The sequence below is a fragment of the Cyprinodon tularosa genome, unplaced genomic scaffold, assembly GCF_016077235.1.
Source record: "Cyprinodon tularosa strain WSP-4 unplaced genomic scaffold, ASM1607723v1 ctg47, whole genome shotgun sequence".
NCBI classification, from domain to species: domain Eukaryota; kingdom Metazoa; phylum Chordata; class Actinopteri; order Cyprinodontiformes; family Cyprinodontidae; genus Cyprinodon; species Cyprinodon tularosa.
This window is the reverse complement of record NW_024039196.1, coordinates 84,056-103,429: the sequence shown is the minus strand read 5'-3', so window position 1 is coordinate 103,429 and position 19,374 is coordinate 84,056. Positions and strand designations below refer to the sequence as shown.

Genomic DNA, 19,374 nt, shown 5'->3' with positions numbered 1-19,374 from the left:
CACTTTGAAAGGAAAATCTTTATTGTGCCAAATTCCATCATACTTCCATTGCTCCATTTGATCAAAACCTTTAATTTATATACTCAATATTTAAAAATGCTATAAAATTAAGTTACTCCTTAATTGATAAATAAATCTAAACTGTCAGTAGTGACCAGGCTTTAGAGGAATAAAGGTGAACGATAAACTTATAAAGTGCTTATTTGATCAATGCGGTGAATGATACATGTATTTGTAGAAAATGAGTGTTCATCGCTGCTGGCAGTGAAACAATTAGGTGCTCAAGTCCAGCATGGGAAGACAGGGAAAAAAACAAACAAAACAAACCTATTCTAACAAACCTATAAAGATAAACGTTTTTATTTTTTAAGTGACACTGTGATCATCAAATGTGAAAATACTCATTTCACCAGTGTGAGCTTGAATACTGGACTTGACATGAGGATGTTGATCTTCTGTTGTGCTTGACTCTTGCCACTGTCCTCGATTTGAATGCTTGGAGGAACTGAATTTTTAAGGAAAAAAAAAAAACAGATCAGCAAGGTTAGTGAGTGATCTATGATACAGTGAGAAGTCTCAATCTTAAAGCAACACTGTGCAAGTTTTCGCCACTAGGGGCACCACACCTATAGCATCCAGCGTCCCTGACAGAAACTGGTCACTGTAGCAGAATTGAAAAGCCTCCCTTTGTTTTAGAATCTGATAGCAGAACATTTTGGAGCAGTACACTGAGAGGTTACTTGTAAAGACCCTTGAGGGGTATATCCCTCGAGATTAAATCCTACATTAGAGAACCAAAAAAATATGTCTGATCAGGTAAGGAAACTAAATGGAGGCTCACATGGAAAGATAATCGTGCAGATTTCTGCCCCAATCTTCCCCATTACACATGTCATTATATCAGGGACATAATCCTGCTGTCCAGTCTTAACATGATGACTTGATGAGATTAATGGAGTCTGGTGTGCTATTGCTTGGTTGGAAAGAAAACCTGCAGCCACATGGCCCTTTCTGGAACCAGTTTGAGACCTCTGCTAAGGTTATATAGGAGAGATTCTGAGGAGCAGCCAGCACAGGGCTTTGATAGGTGCCAATTGCTGTATAATGACCTAAAATAAAAATAATTTAATCTATCTCAAGCTAATACTTGGGTCAACATTTGCATAGTGTTGCCCTAATGAAAAAAAAAAAAGTATGATCTAAATTGGAAAATAGGCGTACTCCCTGCTGTCTGATAGGAGACGCAGTGCCCGGTAAAGCTCAGCAGTGGATGGCACGAGGGAAGTCCGTGACGGTTTAGGAGTTGAGAAGGTACTGTAGATTGGGGATTTTGAGCGCTTGGCTTTCACAGAGGACATCCTGATCTCTGGTTCACTCCCTGCCGCCATGCAAGAAATCATAGAATTAAAAATCAGAGCAGATTTGCAGACAGGACAGAATCAATGAGACTTATTAAGAATATAACTGCAGAACAACAGTTAAAGTAAATCAATAACAACAAAAATACATTCTGCAACCAAATATTGCCTTTTCACCATTCTCTGCTTTTGCAATGTTGCAGATACAGATATTGCATAGCTTTTCTGTTTAAATCAATCATGCAGCTCTGAGGTAAACATTTTAAAGATGTTAATGAAGCTCAAGATCTTGGTCATTTCAACAAATTTTAAGAAACAATTAAATTTGTTTAACTTGGTGCTCAACAATCAATAAGCCAATCTGATAGTCAAGTTGAATTAGCATATGGCTCTAAAAACATTGAAAATGCAATTTAGCAATGGATGATGCAGTTAGGCTGCATCACTCCAAGGAGACGGAAGTCTTCCACTGACAAATTACAAACTCTCATAAGTTAATTGTATTCCAACCCTTCTGATTAATACAGAAAAAAAAAAAAACATTGAGATCTTTCCTCATTTTATTAAACACTGAAAAGCCAAAGATCAGGTTCCAAGTCAAAACTCTGCTTTAATAGAGCTGCTTAGACTTGCTTAAGATCCTTTTAATAAAGTAATTAAATGTGCTTAGCTGCTTCTCAACTAGTTCAAACAGTGACTCAATTCTTTTGCCCATGATTAAACGTAAATATTCTGTGGTTAAAGTATGCCAGTATAGTTATATGGCATATTTTCACAGATGGATGTCAACGTCTTCCCAAACAGGAAAGCCAACACAGTACAGAGCAATTTACAATAAAGATAAAGAAGAAAATCCCAATAGAATAATTAATGCCCAACACAACACCTCAAATCTAACTTATATAAACAAAGTCCATTACAATTTAAATTCTGACCTTTTTCTCCCCGGTCCTCATTTCAAATAGTGAAAACAAACAAAACGAATCGAGTATTATGGATCTCAACTTGATATTTAAGGCAGATACCGTGATACATATTACAGCCACATTAGTTCTAGAGTGCTACAATATAGATCTATTTAAAGCAAGCAAGCAATATTCCCTTAGGGGCAGGGCTGAACCACAGCAGACCTACCATACCAGTAAAATCAGGGCCGTTGTGCCATCTGTTGTCATCAATGCCCTGTAAAGCCATTGTGCTGCTTGACAGACAGTTTGATTGCCTAATTACAGCTGAAACCATTTTAAAACACATTTACCTGCTTATTTGCACGTATATGCAAAAAACCAGTTGGGCGACCTTGTGTCAGTGCGATGAAAGAAATACAGTTATTTTCAAAGTTACACTTGCTTAGGTCTGCTTATCAGGGCTCAGCACTTTCCCTTCCATTATCTAAGGGGGGAGCGCCGCCCTGCCAATGAGACCACCTGTTCCTCGCACTTCATAGCCTGTCACTGATACAGTCATGTGTGCTCACACCAGCTGACAGAGTTCAACCTCTGAAAGCAGGAGTGGGATGTTACACTGATCTCTATTCACTGGATTGCTGATAGGCGGGGCGCCATATTGGTACTCCCTAGCTAGGCCAGTTGGAATGTAAACTATACTTGCGCTACAGCATCGAAGAGTAATGATGTTCTCATTTTAAGGGGGGCCTAGGACTTTTAAAATAAAGATAAATTCATCCCTTCAACACAAACTTGCTGTTTCATTGCATCAGTACATTATTATAATTCATGTTAAAGAATAGGCACATCACATTGTATACGGAGTATGGAGTCCATAAAGTCCTTAAATCATGTAATATAACATATTATACAAATCCATTACAACAGAATTTGTGAGAGCATAATAATACTTTAGTTAGATATTAATAATATTACACAAACACTATCTGAAGATGTGCCAAATGTGCTAACTTGATGATGTACATGTAATATACATGTATTTTTTCCATTGTTATGGTAATTACATTACAGGCATTTTTATGGCGCAACTCCAAGAAGGTGGGGAATACCAAGATGGTGGAAGGTGAATTCAGTTTTTACAGTCTATCAGCAATCCAGTGAATAAAATAGAGATCAGTGGATGGTTATAGGGAGGTTCAGAGGGAATCTTTTTCCATCCCATACAATGCAGCATCATAACTGGACCTAAGCATAGTAATTAGGAACATTTTGTCCTGATGTTTTTATTTTTCTTTATGTACTTACAACCTGAAAGGTGCAGACAAGTCAGATTATATTGAACCATTAGAGGACAACATCCATGAAATTTTCCATCTTTTTCTACATTTACTCACTGATTGATAAGGCACTTTGTCCATCTGATGAGGAACATCTCCTGCGATCTGTAAAGGGCGTACTGTTCAAAAACTGATTCTTCAGCCATGCAGCACGGTCTTCCTCAAAGGCCATTTTCTGCAGAATGTAGAATATTTATGTATATAATACTGAAGTCTTTGCAGCAGGTTAAGTTAAAATGACCTCCATCAGCACTTACTTCTCGGCCCAGCCGAATAGCAGCCTCTGTGAAGTTCCTCCTCTCTTTCTCAAAGTTTCTCTTCTGCTCCTCAAAGAGCTTCCATTCTTCTTTTAGGCGCTCCTTCTCCTCCAGTGTGTAGCAGCCGTTCAGGAAAACTGCCGTCTCATCATCAAATGACGTGTTTAGTTGTTGCTAATAAAAAAAAATATATATATATATATCAATCATTAACCTTCACCTTTAATGAATTTGCTGATTTTTCATTTAATAACTAGATGATGCTGACCAAGAGAAGTTGCTGCTGTGTTTGAATGAACTCTTTGCACTGCTGGACTTCCTGCCTCATCCTCTCCATCTCATCCTCATGAGTTTCCAACGGTATCATTTCTTTGTTTGACTCCATCTGATTCTGCATGTGGGAGGCTAACCAAACAGAAATTCAGGGTTGATTATAAAGAAAGTGCTTCCCAGCATAAAGCATTTATATTTCTTTCTTGAAAAGTCAAAAATTAGTGTCATGTTTAGATTACAGTACATTAACACACACAGTAGAATGGCATAGTTAAAGTCCCAGTCTCATCATTAGAATGTTTGACGAGTCTTGAGGTATAATGTTCAACAATCCTTAAGCAGCTCGTAAAAGAAGCTCGGGTTAAAAAGTTTAGTTACTAAATAAGCCAAGCAGAGAAAGGTTTACTTAAGGTGGAGTAATACACGCCACCCTTTCCAGATTCCTGTATGTAACGACTTTGAAAACCATCAATCCTTTTTCTCCCAATTTAAAATGATGTGTACTACTATAACTACTATTAATTACTTGACTAAAGTCAAGTTGGTTGCAGGTTGGAAATTCACTCTCTGATCTACTGAAATGTATTTATGATTTCATTAACTTTGAGAAACTACAGCCAAAGTCACTCTAGTTTCTTTATTTTCTTTAATTAGCACAAGCTAATTAAAGGCTGAGTTTTCCTTTAAGAAACATATTGGAGTGAATGATGAAACAGCACGTATACCTTGGTCTAGTTTTACCACATGGTTTCTCAGTTTCCTCCACTGCTGGCGGATGCTGTTGAGGAGTTGCTCCCTTGCATGTTCACAGGACTGGTCCAAAGCTTCTCTGCTTGTGTCTCCTGCTCTCTCTTCATCAAACTCAACCTTCAAAACAAAAACATCATCTGTTAAAGCATAGAGTAAAACATTGCAAAACTAAACTTGGAAGACAAAGGGGTAAAGGTTAAGAACCAACAATTACGACTCAGTTTTGTCATAGGGAATAGGTTCCTAAAATATCAATGAGAGAGAAGAGAAGTAAAGGCAAAATAAGTGAGGTTTTTCCTATACAGCTGCCTAAACTTGGATGGCTGTCCATTAAACACAATCTCTTCTTTTGACCAGGCTCTAATCTTTACTTCCATCTCATTCATTTTGCCCTTTTGTCTATTTTACAAACCTGTTCCTGGCTGTCATCAGCAGCGGCTCCACTGGCAGGTTGATGCCGCGGAGTCAGAATGTGAATCATCTCCTTCTTCATCTGCTGGAGGACTTTCTTAAGCTCTGCGTTCTCCATAATTAAAGCCTTCTGACTTGTCTCATAGTCAGACAGCAAAGTTTTGTACATGTCACTCTCATGGCTGCAGAAAGAGAAAATTAGATTGAAAATAACTCAACAAATAAAACACTTAATAGAGAGATTGTCGTGCATAATACCTTGCTGCTAATTTTGCCGTCCTCCATACACTTCTTTTTCCATCAGATCGTCCCAAGCAATTTAAAACATCAATGGCTTTAAAAAAATAAAATGCCAGACTTAAATGATTTCTTTATAAAACAGATAATATAGTAATAATATAGTAAATATAGTAATATAATATAGAGGTTAACTAAAGCTAAGATTTACCTATTTTCTTGTCCTTCCTGTCAACAAGTAGCTGACTGAGGCGTTCCTTCAGCTTTAAAGCTTCCCTCTCTTTTCTCTTGGCATCATGACTATACTGAGAGGCACGACTAGAGATGATACTTTGGAGCTTCTGAACCTGTGAATATTGGAGTAGAGGAGCCAGTCAAGCTTTAACCAGTTAACAGTCATCAGGTTTCTAACAGTACACAGGTAAACTTCTACCTCCTCCTTCTCAGTCTTTAGGCAGCTCTGTAGCGTCTTTATTTTCAGCTGAAGCTGCCTCTCCGTCTCGTGCAGACCGGAATTCTCCCTTTTTGACAGCTCCAACTGGTCCTTTAGAAAACACAAACAGAACAACCTTAGAACTATGTCCTAAGCTAAAAGCCTCCGCCCTACTGTACAACAGTTTTATGTGATTTAAATATTAAGTAATTTCTCAAGCTGCCTACAGACAAGTTGCTCTAAAATGTTATTGCTAGTATATCAAATCTATACAGACACATTACTCTTGGTCAGGGTCTTGTGTCGGCTCTGAATGCCAAAACAGACTCCCAGTTTTTAAACTCTGGATACGTCATATTTGTTGACTTGACCTCTAGGTTTTTTTCCAATGGAGACACAGACTGATTTCATCTGGCATAGGAGTTTGATAGCGACCGTAGGGCTAAAGCTATACAAGTAACCAGGTTATTAAAACTCCCTGCAGCAAATGATCCATGCCAATGCTCCTGCCAGGTGGTCATTTGTGTGCACAATGCTCTCACTTCAAGTAAAGATAGCCTACCCTGCTGCTTCGTGGACGCTAATTTAGAGCTATGAAAGGAGACTGAGGGGCAAAAGACGACGTTTCAAAAGTATCGAATGTTTAAACTTAATGGTAAATTAAATATAGCAGATTGTGTACTGTAAAATTGAAAAGTGCTCTATAACTCCATTTTGGGTGATGCAACACCTGAGAAGAAATCATCAACTGAAGCAGCAGACCCAGAAACCTTCAGCTATTTCCCCCCCAAACATTTTATTTCCTTTCAGAGTAGGAGACCGTTCGAAATGTATCACCGGTTGGAGGCAGACTACTTCAACAATGACAAATGAAAAACAAAACATGTGTAATAAGTTAAGCACTCCAAGGATGTTAATAATCATGAATAATTATTGGTCCTTTCAAATTTATGACACACATGTTCAAAGGCAAACATGAATATCCATGTTCCATAATTAATCAAGAGCCACAGATATACTTGCCTTCAGTCTGGAATTGCTTATCTGCAAGTGCTCCAATGTGCTCGATTGTTTTAGCTGTTCTTCTTCCATCTTCTCTAAAGTGCACATAGTTCGTTTATGAATTTGGAGCAGTTCATACATGGCATTAAGAGCTGGCACCGCATTTAGGCTTGTTCCCTCTGGTGATCTGTCCTCAAGACACATGGAGAGGCCGAGTGAGGCTAGCTCCTAGAAGAAAAAAATAATAATTATCACATTATCAGTCCATGACTGTGTCAAATTATCTGCATGGTTAGTGTTCAAAGACCTCATTTTAAAGCCTCAGCTAAGTTCATCTGTATAAGAAAATTCATTTAAAAAAAGCCAATTGGACCAATTTCTCACAGACTAAAAAAAAAAAAAAAAAAAAAAAAAAAAAAAAAAAATCGCACAAAATGACTATTTAAATCAAAGCATTCTACTGTTAAAATAAAAATACAGATTTTAAATGATGGTGCTTGCTCCCCACTTAAATAAGGATAACTGTTTAAGATCACATTCACACTCTTTTGCATTTTCTTCCTTGCATAGCTTAAAAGAAAAAGACTTTAATCTTAAGAGGTTAAACCTACACAGTTTATTTTGTCTACATTAATAGAACTGGAAAAAAAAAACTTTCAACATATTTCATGATGTTATAAACCCAGATTCCTGAATTAATTGCACCTATACTAGTATACAAGCCTTTTGGGATACTTTTTTAAGAAATCCCAAACTTAGGGGAGGAAAAGCACAGTTAAGTTCATTTTCTGACCTATTTTACATATTTTATGTACCATTTCAATTTATTTTTCTCATAAGAGATTTAGATGAAAACAAAAAAAGTCTGAAAATACTCTATGGATTACAACTGAATTATTTTAAACACATTAATGAATTAAACAACAATAGACATTTTCCTACCTGATTGAGATATGAAATGCACTGAAGAACATTATCTTCAGTACAAAAGGCACTTATCACACTGTAGGACTGCTTTGACAAGGGCAAAGCGTATGCCGCCACATGATGATGTCTTGAGGGAGATATAGTCACATGTGATATTCTTGAACTCTCAGGATCTTTTGAGAAGAGAAGAGAAGAGAAGAGAAGAGAGAAAGCGTTTGTACATTGAATCTATTGTGGCTCCAATTGAGCAGCTCTAACTGGGTCAATTCTATAAATAAGGATGGAAATTTGGGTCACCTAGAGCAGATTTCAAAAAAAAAAAAAAAACAGGAATATAGGCCTTCCAGGTCCTGAAATACCAACGAAAATGAAAGGAAATTACCCATAGATGCATTAGTTACTCTCCACTCTCCCATTGCACAGGAACGTCAGGACACAGGATGTGACTTCATGAGTTATCATCAGCACAGAGGTGTATGAGCAGTCCAAAAAAATCTCACTGGACCAGAGCCTTGCAAAAGAGCATCAAACCATGAGACAGACCGGTAATAATCTGGGCTGATGCTTCAGCTACACAGGATTATCTGACAGATTTAGCTGAGAGGGGGTATCAGTCTGGAACCGAGGCACAACCTCTCTTCAGTCACAGATATCTAAACATTGATATAATCTTTAAGAGAGCATTGCCAAAGAAAAAAAAAAAAAACACAGATCAGGCATCATAACATTATAACCCCTCGACAAACATGGGTTGGTCTCTCTTTAGTAGCCAAAACAACTACTTTACTAGACCCTTGAATGCATTACATGTTAGAAGAAAGTAATTTTGTGGTCATTGCAAGACCAGATCTCCATTAATCTGACTTGTTTCTTGGCAGCATCCTGCATTTCAGCTAAGATCAGAGGACAAGTCAACACCTCTAGTTGTCCCTTTGTGTTCCAGGCCATGGCATTTTCCTTTCAAGTGTAATTGCTGTATGAAAAATACCAGCCTCTACTACCCCCTTCAACGACAGGCCTTATTTTGTGTTTTAGTGCAGAAAAATACATGATTATAGAACATTTAACACAACTCTGTGATGCTACTAGGGGAAAAAATGCATCCTAGAAAGTTATTATTAAATCAGATCAATTCTACAAACTCACTCCATTCCTACACTAATCATGTTTTCCAACTTCCAACAAAATGTTCAGATGCTTGGGTAAAGAAATCCTGCCCAACAGAAGCCATGTTGGAGATAGAGGAGTTATGTATTTCTTATTAGACAAATGTTTTCCATGGTCAGCGTCAGAGTATTAGGAAGTACCTTTTTTAATTTATTTATTAAACTTATATGCCTTCAGGGAATGATTACACTAATAAAATACCTTAGTGCTAAAGGCTGAACCAGGGAGAGTAAACAACAGCCACTCCCATTACTTTACAGCCACAGTACAATCACAAACGGAGGTTAAAACTTGAGCATTGGCGCTCAGGAAGGCAAAGAAAATTGGGAGCTAAAGCTGTGTTTGCGTGAGAGGAAAGTTCAGATAACCCCAGGCTCACACCGACTCCGGTCTTACCGTTGCGGTGCGGTGGGTGCGGCGCCGCAGTGATTCCAAGTCATTAAAAAGACGTAAACCTCTCTCACCGGCTGCTGAGCTGTCCGGCTGCGGTTACCGAGACACTCCGGCGCTGCAGAAAATTCCGCAAGAAAGCTATCCTTGCGGCGTGCCGGAGAACCTCCGCAACAAGCTCTCGCAAATATCCTTATTTGGGCCGTGTTATCGCGTGAAGTTACGTGAACTCAAGTGAACTTCTGTTAAATCTCCGGACCTGTTGCCGGAGCCGCAGAGCCGCACTGCACCGTAATCAAAAGGGCGGTGTGAGAGGGGGTGTGCGGGAGTTGCGGTCTCTGTCGGCTCGGTAACCGCACCGGAGCCAGTGTGAGCAAGGGGTAAACTACAGCTCTTATCAAGCAACAGAAAACAGCTGAAATAGCTACAGTCCGGCGGTTAAAGTTGGGCAGTTAATTTAACGGACACTTACAAACACGTATTCGTTTAAAAGCGGTTATAGTTAGCATGGTCATTAACATAAGTAATATTAATTAAACAAAATAATGAAAACTCAACCTTGTCAGTTGACCTAACTTCACAGTTAGGGTTTCCAAACGGTAATAATTTGTAATATAGAGTAATTGACTCAATTCGGTATCTAACTCCACGCTTTCAACCGCAGCTTGTTAATTTAACTGACAGCTATGCTAAGCTAAAACATCATAAATATAACCAACTAGTATACAGGGCGTGGAAGAGGTCAACTAACCTCGACTTTCCAAGTTTATGGAGAGGTTTTAATTATCGAGGCATGAAAATACCTTCAGTTTTTAGCATAGCTCAGTTTATATACTGCGCTAAACTTAATAAATAAAACAAAGTCTACCTTATCACAACCAACTGGGGCTGCTCACCGACAGGTCTACTCACACTCCTGCTGTTCACTGGCTGTGTATTTTTTTTTTGAAGACTGCTTCGGTGTCGACCAACCAAACTGGGTTGCTATTGGTGGGAGCGTAGTTAGGCAACCAGTGTGCCAGGCGTTTATTGGACAAACCTGTACGGCGAAGGATTGTTTAAAAGAGAACAGGTGTAAGAAGGATACTGCATCGCCCCCTGGTGGCCATAAGAGGTAGACGGCACCTCACTGGTTTTGACGTTAGAATAAAACAGAATAGATTCTAGTGATTACAGCAGCATAAAGATTATAGTAAAAATGGTCAGAGAACTGTAGGCCTTAGAAAAGTGCATAACAATAACATAATAGTGAAGAGTTAAAAGTTAAACAAATAAATTACTGTACTGTAAAGGTTTAACAATAGAACACTGTGCACCTGGAGAATAAATAACCAATATACAGCTATGGACATTTTTACAGTAATGGATATTTGAAAATTGCAGCATCAGAGATGTGCAAAATGACAGCAGCATGTTATTTAACTGCATAAGGTATAAACTGTGTAAAATCAGCATGGATGTAATAACTATTGAGGTTGTTGGGAAAAGTGGTGGTTATAAAGTCTTAGAGCTGCTGGGAGGAAGGATCTGTGATAACGCCCCCTGGTGCATTACTGTGTCCGAACATCCACCCTAGCCCTGAATCCCTCAATCATTGAGTGGGGACTAGTTGTTGGACTTTATAGTGAACTCTGTCAACTTATCGTTCAGACAGACTTTTTGCTCCGTTGGTCATGTAACTCCTCCACCGAGGGTGCAGCAGTCTTTCACTGTAAGTATAATAATTTCTTGGATGACATTCACATTAGAAAAGATTCACTGAACAATCCTGCAGTTGGTCACTTAAAAACTCTCCAGAGGCTCCAACTCCTGGTAAAGATGCTGTCCAGATCTATATCAGACCTCAGTGTAGCCACAGAGCCATGTGCGTGTATAACCTTTTTTGCTTGTGTAATTTTTTAGGAGTCAATATGAATAAATTGTATATCAGCAGACCAATTGTAGTACAGGAAATACAGAAAAAAATGAAATCAAACCAACTTGTTTTAAAAGTAAAGTATTAGATAAAAATATCGTGACCTTACTAAAGGTTTTTCAGTGTGTTTGAACTTTTGCATTTCTTTCTTTATGCTATGAGGGGCGATTTGAAAAGGACACATATGGGACTTTAGCCCTGGAAGCCATAGGTCTGACGATACTTATTAATGACAGAATAATACAATTTATGAAACTCCTGCTGTGGTGTTTTATTTTGGTCCCATCCAAAGATCATCACCTGTCCAGGTCTGTTTGGCCTCTCCCCACAAGTAGACTTTCTTTCTTATAATGGGCATATTTGGTGCTATGGTGCCTATTAGAGTGATCTTGAATTTTACTAAAAATTTTTCCGCTCACATATAAAATTGCTTTCATTTTATTGATGCGATTTAAAAAAACACTAAAGTTTTTTCTTAAAGAGGCCTTATGTAAGTTTTTATTGAAAGATACCATTAAAATAGCCATTTATTTTAATACTTATTAGTAATATAATAAGTACATTTCATAAATTAATAACTGATCTTAGACAACAAAGACAGTATATAAAGCTCCTCAGTGCTTCTTTCTGGCTTAACTTTAGTCAACTTCATCATTGTCATGGTTTTGGTTTGTGTTATTCTAGTTCTTTTTTGTTGTATTTGAGTTGCTATGTATTTCTTGTTTACCCTCTGTTGCCCTCTTGCATCAGTCTCCTTCCCCTAACTCCCTTCTAGATTCTTCTGTCCACACCTGCTCCTCATCTGCTAATTAATCCTTGCATTGTTTCAGTCTCCCATTTATACACCTCCTGTTCAGTTACTCTTTGCTGGTTCATCATCATTTCTTGGCTCCTCATGTGTGTTTTCCCTGATTTCTCCTGGATTTTTTTTTTCCAGTATTTTAATTTTTTATTTTTTTTTTTAGACTGCATCTGCTTCTGTCTGTCAAGAATCCACTTCACAGCCGTCTCTGTATTTGGGTCCTCTAAAAACCTCCACACAACCTGACAATTATAATATCTTTAGCTCAGATTATGTAGTATTAAAACTTCTCTTTCCTTCTCTTTTGTTCACTGATAAATCACTCACCACTTAACCAGAACGCACCACAGGCATTGTGTCAGTGTGTCCAAAATGTTGACTTAGTTGGAACCAAAATGTATTGATTTCCTTGTAGAACAGACAGAAATCATTGTTTTTTGTGCCAAGTCAGAAATCTGCATGTAACAAGACTCGATTACGCTTAGGCGTATAAAGCAAGCAAAAAGTCCAAGTGTCAATATAGAGTCAGATTTTAACTTTAACAACCTAAATCTGCAGAACTACATCCACATGCTACCTTCAAATCTTATTAGATACAAGTTTTTTCTATCTAAACAGAGGAAAGGAAATGTGTACATGTATTTACATTGGAGCTTAGGTAACAATTTCTCTTTGGCATTATGCTGTTACATTGTTTCTTCTTGAACAAGACAACCATCAGGTACTTTTATCCCTGGCTACTACAATCAAAGACCTTTATGGGTATATTGGATTTGTCGGCTGGAGTTTTATCCTTACAGCTCATTACATCTTTGCGATATGTTTTAGCCAGCCCCATGGAGGGAGACAGCAGCTTGAAGACTCCTCGTCATATTGGTACGGTCCAGACTCAGGCTGGACCTGGCACTCGGCTATGAAGGCTTGGAGCAGGGACGCTGGCTCACTGTCTTTCTGGTGATGCTAAAATAAAGAAGATTCCCATTTAACAGTAAGAAGGTGTTCGCTCAAAAGAGAAAAAAGCACCTTAGCTGGTAATACTGACCTTAATGGTTTCATAGGTGTCGGTGATGAGGGCGATGAACAGGCTGAGCACCATGTAGATGAAGAGAGAGGTGAAGGAGTAGAGGTAGACTCTGCTGAAGAGCCACACCATGTAGCTCTTGTCTCTCATATTCAGGAAGGTGGCGAACATGTCGTCACCGTTTATGAGAGAGAAGAGGCACTCTGTCACTTTGTCAAATGTTCGGAACTGAAAAATGAAAATAACAAATCAGGATTTGATGATCATTACTTAGTGAGTAAGTGAATTGTGTATACCTTGTCGTGATAAGGTCCTAGAACAATCCAACCACAGAAGCAGTACCCGAGATAGATCATGGCAGCGCAGCAGCAAAAGCGGATAACATTAGGAAAGGCGGCCCTCAGGGTTAGGATTAGGATCTGGAAGGAAGGGAGCAGTTTCAGCTTTGCTGTACAGCATACAATATTCAGAACACAGAGAAACATTTATTGAAGAATTTACGTTGTATTTCTTGAAGTAACCAAGGTACCGAATTACACCAATCCACACCAGCATGGTAGCTGTTCCAAGTAGGATGCTGCAGCCATCATAGTTGGTCAGGACCTACAAAGTTAAATTGTTGTATTAGAAGCTTGTGAGCCCCTCCTTGAGCCCCCTTCTTCCAATCAAACACAATAGGTGAAAACAAAGCTAAAACAAACCTTGGTTTGTATTCCTATTTTTAGCACTGACCCAACTATGGTTAGAGTGTCACTGACAATGATGAATATATACCAGCCGTTCACAAACTCCATACGTTCTGACCAAGTCACCAATTTATTGAAGTATGCATGGAAGAAAATGTTGAACTCCTGCACAGAAGAGAACAAAACAATGTAATGACACCATGTCATAGGAAAGCAGATTATTTCTAAACCCTGTGATATAACACTTTGCCATAAACTTTACCGAAAAACCCATTAAAGACATTTAAAAATATATTCAATATTGTTTTCCTAACACAATCTAATATGATTCACTTATAAGTCCCATTAACAATACCTACACAATAACTGTACCTATGTGTTTTTAGAATTTATTTCTTATCTTTTTGGTTTGATCAGATTGTACAAAAATGTAACTAGTATTACCTATATTCATGCTTTCTTCTCTATAAATAGAAGCAGTTTAATCAGGTTGTACCTTACTACTATGCCTAGTGAATATATAGTTTCCTAAAATCTGCTGGGACTTTAACTGAAACCAAGTGCTTTGTTCAAATCAGACTGAAACTGACCTTTAAAGACATAAACATGGCAAGTGGATCAAGCTTAAACAATTAATAAATATGTGGAAAAGCATCCAATCTCCACTGTTAAGCATGGTGGATGATCTGTGATCCTGTGGGCCTCTTTGTCTTTGAAAGGTCCTTTGTTATCTGAGACACTTTGCAATATATTTTTGTTAAAGAGTCAATAACTATATGGACCTTATACCTTGTCTGTTTACTAAAAACTATTCTTACTAATAACCGATTATTATAATTATATTTTCCCAGCCCCATAACCAAACATATCTTAAATATATAACATTTTGTTTGGGACATTGTTGAGCATTACATTTACTCTAGTGAATTTTGACATCATTACCAGGGTGTCTCAATAGAGGGAGCTACATTGATTTTTTTTTTACACCAACATGACAAACCTTCTTAAAAACTCCAGACAGATCCAAATTAAACAAAGAAGAGCAACAAAGAGATATTAGCTAATTGAGTGTATAACGACCACTTCATTCTAACTTACAAACTGGAGTTGAATGCCTTTAACAACAGATCGTGTGCAGAGGATGAAGGAGGTGAAGCAGGCGAGGATCACCACAGAGTCAAACATCAACAGGAGATAATTCCTTTTCCCAGCTGGAAAACCAGAGCCAATACTTTTAGGGCATTTATTCCTTCTAAACGGTAATTTTGCTAATAGTTTTACTGCCTAAGCTGTGGGTAAAAACTTACAAGCACCTATCACGTTATAATCTCTGCACTCATAAATTCTGACATCATTATCAACACCCACTTTTAATTTTCCGCTGTGTGCATGGTTGTCAAATTTGATCTGTGCGGGGAAAAAATATGGCAAATTTGAAATTTGTTCAACATATTTAATGTTTTAATTTGTTCTCTGTATCAATTATGGTAAAAGTAAAAAAGTAAAACATTTATAGATAAACCAAAAAAAAAAAAAAAGATAAAAAAGTAGTAGAGGATTAGGGACACTGAAATTGTTTTTTTTTTTACTGATTTTTAAATTTTATTTAATATTGGACAAAAAAATCTCTGAATTCTGACTTTAATCTCAGAATTCTGACTTTAAGGGCCAATTTTTCAGCTGCCCTAATCCTCTTCTGTAGGATATGGTTAAAAAGGATTGAAAGAATTATGGTTAATGTGAAATTAAAGGCAGTCACCAACCTTTATATGGAAGCAATAGCAGTCTGGTAGCTCATGTTGCCGCACAGTTTGCAGATTGATGGTTTTCAGGGTGAAGTTGATGTTAACTGAGACCAACCTGAACACAGACGTACAATCAACAGCCAGCACTGCTTTCAGCTGTTTTTATCAGTCTTCTTAACTCGGTTCCTACCTTTTGAAATCTAAAGAGAAGTTGATGTTTTTTGCCAGATTGATATTGTCAAGCGGCTGCACTGGGGATATGGAAATACAATCTAAACAGGAGGAAGAACGTGTTAGAACGTTTGTTAGCATAGCAGGGGAAGAAGGGGAATAATACAACACAAATCTAACAAGTTATTTCCTCTTTTCGTGTCACATGAACCTCCACATTGTGATTATTTTCCAGTCTTGACTTTGAGTCAGCTTTTATTAATACAGATCATTGCAGAGAGTATTTATATAGTTGTGCTTGAACCTTTACAAACCCTTCCATTAAAAAACAGCTGTCAATTAAAGAAATAAAAATTGACAAAAGTAATAATGAATACAAATGATAAAAAAAAATAGAAACCATTACACTGATTTTTAATATATGAGCGCTGCAACTAACGATTATTTTGCTAATCGATTAATAATCAGACAACCAAAGGTTCCTTACCAGGGGAAACTAAAACTTTTCCACTTGTGGAGCTCTGGATCGATATATATATATATATATATATATATATATATATATATATATATATATATGTTTTAGTTTCCCCTAGTTTAATATATATGAATAAAAACAAGTAAACAATCTCCTGAACTTGCGCAATGTTGTTCTCTGACACGCTTAGGAAATGTTCAGTCAGGCTTCTGCTCCTGTTGACAGGTTTGTCTGGTTCACTGTTTATTAAGTTACTTTAATTTGTCTTGGACAGGTTTGTTTTTTTGAATAAAAAAAAAAAAATCTACATCAATATTTTCTTTTGCTAAATTACAATATAGTACTTTTTATTTATGATTCCTTTTTTCAGTTTTGTGTTATTTGAATCACTAGTGTGAATTTATCCATCAATCCATCCATTTTCTGTCACTCTTATCCCAAGCAGGGTCCCGAGGGGTGCTGGTGCCTATCTCACCGGAGAGGTAGCCAGTCCATCGCAGAGTGTGAATTTATAATTTTCTTTAATGGGAAGATATGTAAACGCTCAAGCACAACCATACCTTTTCATCTGTTTCATACTTTCTATTGTTAAAACACATACAGCAAGTATTTTATGAAGGTTTTACAAGATTCACCAACACAAAGCAGTATATAAATGTGAAGTGGATGGATGATAATACAAGATTTACAAAAAAACAAATAAGTGCCCTGCAAAGTTCGACATGCTTTTTTCATGCAGCTCCCTTTTACTCTGATACCCCTGAATATAAATCCAGCTGCTTAATAAAGCCCTTTAGACATCTGTTTGAGAAAAGCATCATAAATAATTTGTAGAAACAGGAAAACTATTTAGTTATGTCCCACAAACTTGACCTTTATGAACTGGTAAAATGAGAGCCAAGCACAAAATGTCCTGCTAGAGGTTTGCCACAAATCATGTCAGGAACACTGCAAACACTTGGAAGAAGGTGCTCTGATCAGATAAGCACACATTTTTGACTCATATGTAAAACGCTTTTGTGTGACGTACAACAATACACACATCACCTTGAACACACTGTCCCATAGCGATATAAGGTGGATTTATTGTGCTGTCTAGAGGGTTTTCTTCAGCAGAGAGAATTACCAGTTGAAATAAAGATATATGGAGTGAAATTTGTAGAAAATTCTGCAGAAAAAAGCTGTTAGCTTTAGAAGTTGTTAACATTCACTCTGACTGAGCTCAAGCTAAAATGCAAAACTGATTATAGGGTGGAGGAGGGCAAGACTAACATTGCAAGCAGAACAATCGACTTTTATTACACAGAATTGATAAAAGTTTGAAACATTTGCTTCCATTTCTCACTTAAATATTACTTTGTGTTGGACTGTCATATAAAAAAGATTACAAAAAGTGCAAAAAATGTAAATCTCCCACATGAAGAATAAAAATTCCATAAAGTTTGTGTTTCTTTACCTTCATCAATATGTGGATCGATATAGAAGGTATCTCTCCCCGGATCAATGGTGCTGTTTCTATAAAACAGCCTACAGACGGACAGTGGGGTGTACTTTCCATCAACCTGCTCATATGCCAGATTCCCTAAGCTGATGTTCTCAAGGTTGGAGTACTGAAAGGAGGAATGGAAAAACATGTTTATGGCAATAATACAAAACAACTGCAGCTTTCTTTGCTAATTATTTACCCTGTTAACGATGTGGTGGATGTGATCATACACGTCAGCTTTAGTGTAAAGAGCATAGTTTCCCTGCCAGTGGTCCTTGAAATCTTTCAGGAACAGATGTTTGAACGTCATCAGATTGTCTTCTTTGAACGTAGCCATCATTTCGTTGCTCAGGCCGAAAGAGACCAGCTGTAAAGGTGAGACAGTGAGTAAAAAAATTACTTCAAATTCCATAAAACAAACCAAATATTCTTTGAAAACACCTGCACTGTGATGATGATAATTTTCAATATCTGCAGCATCAGTTTCCACGGTTTCCGACCCCTGGCTTTGTACTTCTCACATGGATTCATGAAGAAGTACTTCAGCCTCCACCTGAAATCCTCCACAACCTTGGAATCCAGGGAGCGGGTGCTCCATCTGCAGTGTCCGTTCGGCCTCCTGACATCCGACCTGCGGCTCAACAGAGGCTCAGATTCCTCCATTAAACTGGGGAGCACAAGAGAAACGAGTCAAGAGGACAGCTAAGTAGAGAGTACACAGCAAATCAGCAATCTTAATTAACATTGGAACGCTGTTCAGCCATTCCACTCATTCTGATGTTTATCTAACTGGTTCTGCTGCATGTTATGCTCTTGGCAGTAGGTTTATGCTTCTTAGTAAAAAAAAATTCTAATTATTTTATAATTACCTAGAATGTTCTAGGCTGCGAGAGATGTGTATATTTTTTTGTTATCTAGTGTCACCAGTTCAGTGTAGCGCAGACATGCAGACAGAAAATGTGCAGATTTAAGTTGTTTTTTAGTTCTACTGGTGAATGTCTTTATCCTAAATGGTACCACAAGAAACAAATGTTTAAAAACATTTAAAAGCAATTAAGGTTGTAGTTTAGGGTGTTTTGCAATGAACGAATCATGCCTTATACCAGTTATAGTCATTTATCTAGCTATCAAAAATGAAATAAACATTTAAATCAGAATCCTTTGGGGAATAATATAAGGCTTACCTGCCAACACCTGGTTCGATCTAGAGAGCGATCATTCACCAAGCAGAGCTTCTGTGAGATGTCTGAAAAGCAGCCTGTCACAGTGCATCACCTCAGCACACTGACTGTCATTCCTCTGTGTCACTAAAGGTTCTTCCAGTTTTTCCATAATAGATACAAAAAGGCTTCCAGTGTGAGAATGCAGCAACGTTAGAAGCTGTTCACATTCAGGAAGGAGGAATTACTTCATTAAATGGAATAACCATTAATAAAACCCCTAAAGTCAAACTTTTCAAATACAATAAACATATTTCAGGATGTTAGAAAACAAAAACTAGACACCTTTTGTTTTAGTTTATGAAGGTATTATTACTTTTGTTGTTTGTTTGTTTTTTCTTTGCAGAAAATAAATCAATGTATTTATGAATTAGACGCCCAGAAAGTCATCATTTTGTCC

General features: G+C 37.5%; 2 protein-coding genes across 3 annotated transcripts; both read right to left on the bottom strand.

Moving 5' to 3' along the window:
• Positions 1-37: 37 nt before the first annotated feature.
• ssx2ipa (synovial sarcoma, X breakpoint 2 interacting protein a) lies at positions 38-10,434 on the bottom strand. 2 transcript variants are annotated; one of them, XM_038301609.1, is made up of 14 exons: positions 10,319-10,434; positions 8,276-8,405; positions 7,909-8,066; positions 6,988-7,194; positions 5,965-6,075; positions 5,743-5,878; positions 5,553-5,628; positions 5,296-5,476; positions 4,859-5,000; positions 4,129-4,265; positions 3,861-4,034; positions 3,661-3,778; positions 1,222-1,378; positions 38-505 (listed from the first exon to the last, which is right to left on the bottom strand). In XM_038301609.1, exons 2-14 carry the CDS (start codon positions 8,307-8,309, stop codon positions 367-369), a joined length of 1,770 nt encoding a protein of 589 aa, XP_038157537.1. In that variant the 5' UTR covers positions 8,310-8,405; positions 10,319-10,434; the 3' UTR covers positions 38-366. The 2 variants fall into 2 exon arrangements, with proteins under 2 accessions (XP_038157537.1, XP_038157538.1); XM_038301610.1 differs by lacking the exon at positions 10,319-10,434 and adding an exon at positions 10,201-10,310 and having other exon boundaries at positions 8,276-8,404.
• Positions 10,435-12,317: 1,883 nt separating this feature from the next.
• mcoln3a (mucolipin TRP cation channel 3a) lies at positions 12,318-19,069 on the bottom strand. Its single transcript, XM_038301552.1, has 13 exons — positions 18,939-19,069; positions 18,196-18,421; positions 17,954-18,121; positions 17,725-17,878; positions 15,810-15,891; positions 15,638-15,734; positions 15,182-15,281; positions 14,973-15,085; positions 13,890-14,039; positions 13,690-13,791; positions 13,485-13,607; positions 13,210-13,416; positions 12,318-13,127 (listed from the first exon to the last, which is right to left on the bottom strand). The coding sequence occupies exons 2-13, from the start codon at positions 18,415-18,417 to the stop codon at positions 12,972-12,974; spliced, it is 1,674 nt and encodes a 557-aa protein (XP_038157480.1). The 5' UTR covers positions 18,418-18,421; positions 18,939-19,069; the 3' UTR covers positions 12,318-12,971.
• Positions 19,070-19,374: the final 305 nt, after the last annotated feature.